At 47.1% G+C, this 11,713-nt stretch overlaps 1 protein-coding gene across 1 annotated transcript; it reads right to left on the bottom strand.

The window, feature by feature from the left end:
• Nucleotides 1-230: 230 nt before the first annotated feature.
• On the bottom strand, nt 231-11,108 carry LOC120028958 (Fc receptor-like A). Its single transcript, XM_038974236.1, has 6 exons — nt 11,078-11,108; nt 10,902-10,937; nt 9,824-10,114; nt 8,848-9,114; nt 8,385-8,660; nt 231-682 (listed from the first exon to the last, which is right to left on the bottom strand). The coding sequence occupies exons 1-6, from the start codon at nt 11,100-11,102 to the stop codon at nt 483-485; spliced, it is 1,095 nt and encodes a 364-aa protein (XP_038830164.1). The 5' UTR covers nt 11,103-11,108; the 3' UTR covers nt 231-482.
• Between the last annotated feature and the right edge of the window lie 605 nt (nt 11,109-11,713).

The raw sequence follows: 11,713 nt of genomic DNA, 5'->3' as shown, positions 1-11,713 counted from the left end.
GCCCCCCTGTACTCCTGCTCTACACAGACACGTTATGACAATGGAGCCCACTATACCACCACAGTACCAGGGACTGTAAAACACCTCTATATGAGATGGCAGCACTCACCCCATCTCTCTTCATACTCCCTCTATAGACCCATCAACATATAGACATCTTTACAAGACTGTCAATCTGGTAGAATGAAAACTAATGCAAGTAAGACTGATAGCACTGGAGTAGTTCATGTTTATTACTTGAGGAATACTAATCACATAATGTTTCCCAGGTTAGGTTAAGAAATCAGTACATTGTATCGCTGTATTATCAGCTTTTTGAAAATTAGCTTTTGTACACTTTTGAAATAAAATCAATATGTAAATGTTTGACTTTGACTGGATTTATTTGCATTTAACTTAAAATCGACAGTTCAAATACAATTCATTGTTTCATTCACAACCTAAAAGACAAATAACATATTAATTAACAATTATTAAGGAATTTAGAAGTCCTTCCACACCACTGTTCCGTCATCTGAACCAACACCAGGGGCCAGTGTGTTTGGAGAATCACCGGATACATCGGAGAAGGTAGGGGGCTCAGAAGGCTGGATAGAGGTGGTGGTCTGGGGAGGTCCTTTCATAGGATCTGGATGAGATGGTGCTCTGGGCTGGAGTGAGACAACTGGTCCCTGATGTATCCCTGTTAACACAGAGTCGGCATCAGGGGCGTCAGTTGGGTATGTCAGAGTATGGGAAATAAAATTGTATTTTGTCACATGAGCCGAATACAACACATGTAGACCTTACAGTGAAATGCTTTCTTACAAGCCTTTAACCAACAATGCTTTAAGAAGTTTTAAGAAAAAAAAGTGTTATGTAAATAATAGAAAATAAAAGTAACAAATAATTAAACAGCAGCAGTAAAATAACAATAGCAAGGCTATATACAGGGGGTACCTGTACAGAGTCAATGTGTTGGGTCAAAGGTTAGTCGAGGTAATTGAGGTAATATGTACACTACCATTCAAAGGTTTGGGGTCACTTAGAAATGTCCTTGTTTTCCATAAAAACATACATTAAATGAGTTGCAAAATTAATAGGAAATATAGTCAAGACGATGAGAAGGTAATAAACAATGATTTTTATTTGAAATAATTGTAACGTCCTGACCAGAGTTCTTATGTGTTTTGCTTGTTTAGTGTTGGTCAGGACGTGAGCTGGGTGGGAATTCTATGTTGTGTGTCTAGTTCGTCTGTTTCTGTGTTCAGCCTAATATGGTTCTCAATCAGAGACAGCTGTCAATCGTTGTCCCTGATTGAGAATCATATATAGGTGGCTTGTTTTGTGTTGGGGATTGTGGGTGGTTGTTTCCTGTCTCTGTGTTTGTATTCTGCACCAGATAGGACTGTTTCGGTTTGCCACATTTTGTTATTTTGTTCGTTGTAAGTGTTCACTGTTTTTTGTTTAATTAAACATGTTGAGCACTGGCTACGCTGCGTGTTGGTCCGATCCCTGTTTCACCCTCTCTTATAGTGAAGAGAGGGAAGGCTGCCGTTACAGAACCACCCACCAAACTCGGACCAAGCAGCGTAGCAACGGGCAGCAGCGGCAGCAGCAGCAGCAGCGGGACCAGGAGAAATGGACATGGGAGGACGAGCTGGACGGAAAAGGACCCTGGGCAGAGCCAGAGGAGTATCGCCGCCCCAAAGCAGAGCTGGAGGCAGCAAAAGCAGAGAGGCGGCGTTTCGAGGAGCTAGCTCGGCAGCAGGAGCCGGATCTGGGTTACACCACTTGGGAGGAAATAGACAGGTGGTCGGTTGACCCAGGGAGAGTGCCGGAGCCCGCCTGGGATTCGATGGAGCAATGTGCAGAGGGATACCGGCGAATGAGGTTAGCACGACGACGCGGTAAGAAGCCCGTGAAGAAACCCCAAAAATTTCTTGGGGGGGGACTAAAGGATAGTGTGGCGAAGTCAGGTAGGAGACCTGCGCCCACTTCCCATGCTTACCGTGGAGAGCGGGAGTACGGGCAGACACCGTGTTATGCGGAAGAGCGCACGGTGTCTCCTGTACGTGTGCATAGCCCGGTGCGGGTTATTCCACCTTGAGCATTGAGCCAAGTGCCATGAAGCCGGCTCTACATATCTGGTCTCCAGTACGTCTTCTCGGGCCGGTGTACATGGCACCAACCTTACGCATGGTGTCCCCGGTTCGCCAACACAGCCCAGTGCGGGTTATTCCACCTCCCCGCACTGGACGGGCTACGGGGAGCATTCAACCAGGTAAGGTTGGGCAGGCTCGGTGCTCAAGGGAGCCAGTACGCCTGCACGGTCCGGTATATCCGGCGCCACCTTCCCGCCCCAGCCCAGTACCTCCAGTTCCAGCACCACGCACCAGGCTTCCAGTGCGTCTCCAGAGGCCTGTTCCTCCTCCACGCACTCTCCCTATGGTGCGTGTCTCCAGCCCAGTACCTCCAGTTCCGGTACCACGCACCAGGCCTATAGTGCGCCTCGAGAGTCCAGTGTGCCCTGTTCCTGTTCCCCGCACTAGCCTTGAGGTGCGTGTCTCCAGTCCGGTACCACCAGTTCCGGCACCACGCACCAGGCCTACTGTGCGCCTCAGCAGGTCAGAGTCGGCCGTCTGCCTAACGCCGCCTGCATTGCTCGTCTGCCCAGCGCCGTCTGAGCTGCCTGCACTGCTCGTCTGCCCAGCGCCGTCTGAGCTGCCTGCCTGCCCAGCGCCATCTGAGCCATCCGTCTGCCCAGCGCCATCTGAGCCATCCGTCTGCCCAGCGCCATCTGAGCCATCCGTCTGCCCAGCGCCATCTGAGCCATCCGTCTGCCCAGCGCCATCTGAGCCATCCGTCTGCCCAGCGCCATCTGAGCCATCCATCTGCCACGAGCCTTCAGAGCCGCCCGTCTGTCCCGAGCCATTAGAGCCGTCCGCCAGTCAGGAGCCGCTAGAGCCGTCCGTCAGTCAGGAGCCGCCAGAGCCGCCAGCCAGTCAGGAGCTGCCAGAGCCGCCCTCCAGTCATGAGCCGCCCTCCAGTCATGAGCCGCCCTCCAGTCATGAGCCGCCTTCCAGTCATGAGCTGCCCTACAGTCATGAGCTGCCCTACAGTCATGAGCTGCCCTACAGTCATGAGCTGCCCTACAGTCATGAGCTGCCCTCCAGTCATGAGCTGCCCTAGAGTCATGAGCTGCCCTACAGTCATGAGCTGCCCTACAGTCATGAGCTGCCCTACAGTCATGAGCTGCCCTACAGTCATGAGCGGCCCTACAGTCATGAGCTGCCACTCAGTCCGGAGCTGCCACTCAGTCCGGAGCTGCCACTCAGTCCGGAGCTGCCACTCAGTCCGGAGCTGCCACTCAGTCCGGAGCTGCCATTCAGTCCGGAGCTGCCTCTCTGTCCGGAGTTGCCATTAGTCCAGAGCTGCCTCTCTGTCCGGAGTTGCCCCTCTGTCTTGAGCTACCTCTCTGTCCTGAGCTACCTCTCTGTCCTGAGCTACCTCTCTGTCCTGAGCTACCTCCTAAATCATGTGGGGGCCTTGGGGAGGATTCTTAGGCCGAGGTCGTGGGCGAGGGTCGCCACTCAAAGGACGCTAAGGAGGGGGACAAAGACAGTGGTGGAGTGGTGTCCTCGTCCTGCGCCGGAGCCGCCACCGCGGACAGATGCCCACCCAGGCCCTCCTCTTGAGTTTTAGGGGTGCGTTCGGAGTCCGCACCTCAGGAGGGGGGTACTGTCCCTGATTGAGAATCATATATAGGTGGCTTGTTTTGTGTTGGGGATTGTGGGTGGTTGTTTCCTGTCTCTGTGTTTGTATTCTGCACCAGATAGGACTGTTTCGGTTTGCCACATTTTGTTATTTTGTTCGTTGTAAGTGTTCACTGTTTTCTGTTTAATTAAACATGTTGAGCACTGGCTACGCTGCGTGTTGGTCCGATCCCTGTTTCACCCTCTCTTATAGTGAAGAGAGGGAAGGCTGCCGTTACAATAATAGTGTCCTTCAAACTATGCTTTCGTCAAAGAATCCTCCATTTGCAGCAATTACAGCCTTGCAGGCCTTTGGCATTCTAGTCGTCAATTTTTTTAGGTAATCTGAAGAGATTTCACCCCATGCTTCCTGAAGCACCTCCCACAAGTTGGATTGGCTTGATGGGCACTTCTTACGTAACATACGGTCAAGCTGCTTCCACAACAACTCAATAAGGTTGAGATCAGGTGATTGTGCTGGCCACTCCATTATAGACAGAATACCAGCTAACTGCTTATTCCCAAAATAGTTCTTGCATACAGCAGTTTGGACCTGTGCTTTGGGTCATTGTCCTGTTGTAGGAGGAAATTCGCTCCAATTAATAAGAGCTGTCCACAGGGTATGGCATGGCATTGCAAAATGGAGTGATAGCCTTCCTTCTTCAAGATCCCTTTTACCCTGTACAAATATCCTGCTTGCTTCGAGGCAAGCAATATTGAAGCATGCATCAGCTGTTCCGGACGACTGTGTGATCACGCTCTCCGTAGCCGATGTGAGTAAGACCTTTAAACAGGTCAACATTCACAAGGCCGCAGGGCCAGATGGATTACCAGGATGTGTACTCCGAGCATGCGCTGACCAACTGGCAAGTGTCTTCACTGACATTTTCAACCTGTCCCTGACTGAGTCTGTAATACCAACATATTTCAAGCAGACCACCATAGTCCCTGTGCCCAAGAACACTAAGGTAACCTGCCTAAATTACTACCGACCCGTAGCACTCATGTCTGTAGCCACGAAGTGCTTTGAAAGTCTGGTCATGGCTCACATCAACACCATTATCGCAGCCCAGAAACCCTAGACCCACTCCAATTTGCATACCGCCCCAACAGATCCACAGATGATGAAATCTTTTGCACTCAACACTGCCATTTCCCACCTGGACAAAAGGAACACCTATGTGAGAATGCTAGTCATTGACTACAGCTCAGCGTTCAACACCATAGTGCCCTCAAAGCTCATCACTAAGCTAAGGAACCTGGGACTAAACACCTACCTCTGCAACTGGATCCTGGACTTCCTGACGGGCTGCCCCTGGTGGTAAGGGTAGGTAACAACACATCCGCCATGCTGATCCTTAACATGGGGGCCCCTCAGGGGTGCGTGCTCAGTCCCCTCCTGTACTCCCTGTTCACTCATGACTGCATGGCCAGGCACGACTCCAACATGATCATTAAGTTTTCCGATGACACAACAGCGGTAGGCCTGATCACCAACAACGATGAGACAGCCTATAGGGAGGAGGTCAGAGACCTGGCCTTGTGGTGCCAGGACAAGAACCTCTCCCTCAATGTGATCAAGACAAAGGAGATGATTCTGGACTACAGGAAAAGGAGGACCGAGCACGCTCCCATTCTTATCGGCGTGGCTGCAGTGGAGCAGGTTGAAGAGCTTCAAGTTCCTTGGTGTTCACATCACCAACAAACTACCAAACTCAGGAGACTGAAAAGATTTGGCATGTGTACTCTGATCCTCAAAAGGTTATACAGGTCCTGACTGGTTGCATCACTGCCTGGTATGACAACTGCTCTGCCTCCGACCGACAAGGCACTACAGAGGGTAGTGCATACAGTCCAGTACATCACTGGGGCCAAGCTTCCTGCCATCCAGGACCTCTATACCAGGGGGTGTCAGAGTAAGGCCCTAAAAATTGTCAAAGACTCCAGCCACCCTAGTCATAGACTGTTTTCTCTGCTACCGCACAGCAAGCGGTAGCGGAGCACCAAGTCTCGGTCCAAAAGGCTTCTTAACAGCCTCTACCCCAAGCCATAAGACTACTGAACAGCTAATCAAAGGGCTACCCAGACCCCTCTTTTACGCTGCTGCTACTCTCTGTTTATTACCTATCCACAGTCACTTTAACTCTACCTACATGTACACTACTGTTCAAAAGTTTGGGGTCACTTAGAAATGTCCTTGTTTTTTAAAGAAAAGCACATTTTTGTCCATTAAAATAACATCAAATTGATCAGAAATACAGTGTAGACATTGTTAATGTTGTAAATGGCTATTGTAGCTGGAAACTTAAGATTTTTCATGGAATATCTACATAGGCGTAGAGGCCCATTATCACTAACTATCACTCCTGTGTTCCAATGGCACGCTGTGTTAGCACAATTATGTTAGCATAGCTGAAAACTGTTGTACTGATTAAAGAAGCAATAAAACTGGCCTTCTTTAGACAAGTTGAGTATTTGGAGCATCAGCATTTGTGGGTTCGATTAAAGGCTCAAAATGGCCAGAAACAAATAACTTCCTTCTGCAACTCATCAGTCTATTCTTGTTCTGAGAAATCAAGGCTATTACATGCAAGAAATTGAAGATCTTGTACAACGCTGTGTACTACTCCCTTCACAGAACAGCGCAAACTGGCTCTAACCAGAATAAAAAGAGGAGTGGGAGGCCCCAGTGCACAACTGAGCAAGAGGACAAGTACATTAGAGTGTCTAGTTTGAGAAATAGACACCTCACAAGTCCTCAACTGGCAGCTTCATTAAATAGTACCCGCAAAACACCGGTCTCAACGTCAACAGTGAAGAGGCAACTCAAGGATGCTGGCCTTCTAGGCAGAGTTGCAAAGAAAAAGCCATATCTCAAACTGGCCAATAAAAATAAAATATTAAGATGGGCAAAAGAACACAGACACTGGACAGAGGAAGATTGAAAAAAAGTGTTATGGATGGACAAATCTAAGTTTGAGGTGTTCGGATCACAAAGAAGAGCATTCCTGCTTTACCTGTTTGATGGTTCGTTGGAGGGCATAGCGGAATTTCTTATAAGCTTCCGGGTTAGAGTCACGCACCTTGAAAGCGGCAGCTCTACCCTTTATTTCAGTGCAGATGTTGCCTGTAATCCATGGCTTCTGGTTGGTGTATGTACGTACAGTTACTGTGGGGATGACGTCCTCGATGCACCTATTGATAAAGCCACTATCTGATGTTGTGTACTCCTCTATGCCAATCGGAAGAATCCCGAAACATATTCCAGTATGTGTTAGCAAAACATTCCTGAAGCTTAGCATCTGCTTCATCTGACCACTTTCTTATTGACCGAGTCACTGGTGCTTCCTTCTTAAGTTTTTGCTTGTAAGCAGGAATCAGAAGGACAGAATTATGGTCAAATGGAGGGCGAGGGAGAGCTTTGTACGAGTCTCTGTGTATGGAATAAAGGTGGTCTAGAGTTTTTTTCCCTCTGGTTGCACATTTAACATGCTGGTAGAAATGAGGTAAAACGGATTTGAGTTTCCGTGCATTAAAGTCCCCGGCCACTAGGAGCGTTGCCTCTGGATGAGCAATTTCTTGCTTGCTTTTGGCCATATTCAGCTCATTGAGTGCGGTCTTAGCGCCAGCATTGGTTTGTGGTGGTATGTAGACAGCTATGAAAAATACAGATGAAAACTCTTTTGGTAAATAGTGTGGTCTTCAGCTTATCATGAGATACTCTAACTCAGGCGAGCAAAACCTTGAGACTTCCTTAGATTTCGTGCACCAGCTGTTGTTAACAAATATATATAGACCTCCACCCCTTGTCTTACCAGATGCCGCTGTTCTATCCTGCCGAAAAAGCTTAAAACCCACCAGCTGTATGTTATTCATGTCGTCATTCAGCCACGACACGGTGAAATATAAGATATTACAGTTTTTAATGTTCCGTTGGTAGGATATACGTGATCGTAATTCGTCTATTTTATTTTCGATTGATTGTACGTTGGTTAATAGGATCGATGGTAAAGGTAGATTACCCTCTCGGCAACTGATCCTTACAAGGCACCCGGACCTTCGCCCTCGATACCTCCGTCTCTTTCTCCTGCGAATGACGGGAATGAGGGCCTTGTCAGGCGCCTGAAGTAAAACCTTCCTGTCCGACTCGTTGTAGAAAAAGTATTCCTCCAGTACTGTGTGAGTAATCGCTGTCCTGATATCTAGAAGCTCATTTCGGTCATAAGACACGGTGGCAGAAACATTGTACAAAATAAGTTACAAATAACGCATAAAAAACATACACAATAGCACAATAGCATAATCGTAAAACGGCAGCCATCTCCTTTGGCGCCATACCCTAGCTCAAGACCAAAAATGTTAAACTAGGCTACAAAAGAATTGACTTGATTTTAGTCAATTCTTTTGTAGCCTAGTTTAACATTTTTTCCAAACCCAATTAAAATGCAACAGCTGTTTAGCGTGTTGGTTGGCTGGCTTCAGGACCATGAGGCCAGAGAGAAGTTGCTCAGAGAGAAGCTGTCCACCCCCTCCCTGCCATACCCTAAGTTTAGCTGAACTGACGCCACTGGTCAGCATTATGAATCATCCTAAAGAGAGACTGCATCACCACAATTTTTTTCTGGTTTCTCATTTGTTCTGAGTGTTCACCTGTCACTCGCCCATAAGGTACGGGCTCGCTGAGCCTCTTCAGCCCCAGAGTAGGAATGCTGGCTTTGCACCAGTACCGGCCTGAGTCCCTCAGTACTGCGACTCTGTCCTGGGAAGAGGCAGGCCCCAGACTCAGCCCGTCCTGGTAGAAGTAGTAGTGGATGTGTGAAACGGGCTCACGGGCGTTCAGTTGAACGTGACACACCAGGAGCATACGGTCTTTATGGATCAGAGGGTCATTGGGCACAATCTCCAACATGGGTTCTGTCAGAACCTCTGCAGGGGAGAATACAGAGTATTAATACTGAAAAATATTTCTCACATACCTACTGGTATTCAATTGCCATTAAACATGATATGATAGTGATGATAATGGAATGATGAGGGCAAATCTCATTTGAAATCTGATTCCTCATCCTACACAAACTCAAAATGACAAACCACACCTGTCTATCAACCTCACCTATGATGGACACCGGAGCAGCCACTGAGATCACAGAGTTGGTTTGCCTCCGTCCATCCCAGGATGCTCTGCACCAATAGGATCCGTGGTCTTGCAGGGTAAGGTTGGTGACACATAGCACTGGTCCAGACTGTCTCTGAAGCTCCACCCCGTCCTTGTAGAGTATGACCTCTGTCAGTCTGGGGTTGCCACGGACACGACACATCAGGGTCATTGTCTCTCCAACCAGCATGGGCAGGGGCGGGGCCTGCAGGATGGCCCACCCACCTGGGCAAAGAGTAGTAAGTGATTTTAATTAACGGGATGGTGTAGTCTCTGTCTGGCCTGTTGACAGGTACCCTCTATGGTCTGGTGTGCTACAGGTATCTTAGCCTGGTTGTCAGTCTGTTTCTGCTTATTTTGCTATTGTCACACATGTTTGGTGTGACAACAAGAAAGGAGTTGTCTAATACAGACTGCTAACAGAAGGTCAACCAAACTACACTGAACAAAAATATAAACGCAACATATAAAGTGTTGGTCCCATGTTTCACGAGCTTAAATAAAAAATTCCAGAAATGTTCCATATGCACAAAAAGCTTATTTATCTCAAATGTTGTGCATTTCTCCTTTGGCAATCCATCCACCTGACAGGTGTGGCCAACCAGACAGATGATGAAACTGAGGAGTATTTCTGTCTATAATAAAGACCTTTTGTGTGGAAAAACTCATTCTGATTGGCTGGGCCTGTGCCTGGCTCCCCACTGGGTGGGCCTGGCTCCCAAGTGGGTGGGCCTATGCCCTCCCAGGCCCACCCATGGCTCCACCCCCTTTCAGTTGTGTGAAATCCATAGACTAGGGCCTAATGAATTTATTTAAATTGACAGATTTTCTTATATGTAACTCAGTAAAATTGTTGAAATTGTTGCATGTTGCATTTATATTTTTGTTCAGTATAGATGTCATCATGGCTCAATATTCATATGGGTTCTCTTACCGTCCACCTCTATTTCTATGGGCAGGCTGTGGAGGGTGTGTTGTGTGCTTATCCATGTGGTTCTCAGGCCCTGGCAGTAGTACTTCCCACTCTGCTGTGGCCTGGCCTTCCACAGGACAAAGTACTCAGACTCCTGGAGCTGCTCTCTCCCCCTGAACCACTGGTACCTCCACTCGGCCGACACATTCCCAGGAACACTGCACTTCAGACGTACTCTCTCCCCTGAGAAGATCCAGGGTCCCCCATTAACTAGCTCAGCCAAGGCTGTCAGCGGAGCACTCGTGGGGAGAACTTGAAGAAATGTTGACAGGTAAGTCTTTCTGACGTTTTGAATAGATTACTATGGCTGCGTTTACACAGGCAGCCCATTCTGAAATTTCTTTCCACTAATTGGTCTTTTGACCAATCACATAAGATCTTTTCACATCAGATCTGTTTCAGAGCTGATCCGATTGCTCAAAAGACCAATTAGTGAAAAGAAATATCAGAATTGGGCTGCCTGTGTAAACGCAGCCTACTAGAGAGACTTAAGCATAATTTCTGAGCATAAATGGTAACTTAAGTCTTATTTACATGGTCACCTAACATTACAAAAGACAGCTAATGTTCAGTAGTGTATAACTATTACGTAACTCATGAAAATAGACAATTTACATGTATTTTTATTTAACCTTTATTTAACTAGGCTAGTCAGTTAAGAACAAATTCTTATTTACAATGACGGCCTACCCCAGCCAAACCAATTGTGTGCCGCCTTATGGGACTCCCAATCATGGCCGGATGCGATACAGCCTGGAATCAAACCAGGGTCTGTAGTGATGCCTCTAGCACTGAGATGCAGTGCCTTAGACCGTTGCGCCACTCGGGAAATACATACTGTATTTCATATGTTTCCATTATACAAGACAAAACTGGTTTGAAGAGAAGGATTTGAATCTCAGAGGCTTCGTTTACACAGGCAGCCCAATTCGGGTCTTTTGCCACTATTTAGTATTTTTCACCAATCAGATCAGATCTTTTGCCAATAATTGGTCAAAAAGTGTAAATGCAGCCAGAGAGTAGTGTACTTAATACATACCTTGTGGTACAGCCCATTTAGGTAGCGTTGAAACAACTGAAACAATAAATAACCATTAATCATTAAAATAACCCCCAAAAAATCCAGTGATCATTCTGTCAATCAATCAATCAATGATCATCTATACACAGAAATAATTGTCTGTAATCTCTTAAAGTAGACTGAAAGGAACTCACCAAGGAGGCTCAGTAAGAGCTTCATGTTGAGTGTTCTGCTTCTAATGGGGATGATTACACTACAATCTCTATATATTGTCAGAGGAAATGAGACTAGTTTTCAGTTTCGATTGCAAAAAATACCATCTAATTTTTATGAAATAATTGCATAATGCTCTTCCTGACATCACAAATAACTTTGGGGAAGTTCCTTTTTAGGAATGAGGGAATTACCAAAGCCCTGGGATGCAACCTCATGTGTGCTGTTTTTCTTAACATCAATAAGTTTGCCAGCCCAGCAAGTATATTATTTTGAAGCTGTGTCACAGTACTCAAATCAATATAGCCTGTGTACAAGACATTAGGAACACTTTCCTAATATTGCGTTGCACCCCCTTCTGCCCTCAGACATTTCATCAGGGCATGGACTCTACAATGTGTTGAAAGCGTTCCACAGGGATTCTGGCACATGTTGACTCCAATGCTTCCCACAGTTGTGTCTAGTTGGCTGGATGTCCTTTGAGTGGTGGGCCATTGATACACATGGGAAACTGCTGAGCATGAAAAACCCAGTTCAAAGGCACTTAAATCTTTTGTTTTGCCCATTCACCCTCTAAATGACACACACACACACACACACACACACACACACACACA

This window comes from Salvelinus namaycush, chromosome 34 (genome assembly GCF_016432855.1).
Source record: "Salvelinus namaycush isolate Seneca chromosome 34, SaNama_1.0, whole genome shotgun sequence".
Classification (NCBI taxonomy): domain Eukaryota; kingdom Metazoa; phylum Chordata; class Actinopteri; order Salmoniformes; family Salmonidae; genus Salvelinus; species Salvelinus namaycush.
The sequence above is the reverse complement of the archived record's forward strand: the minus strand, read 5'-3'. Positions and strand labels throughout refer to the sequence as shown.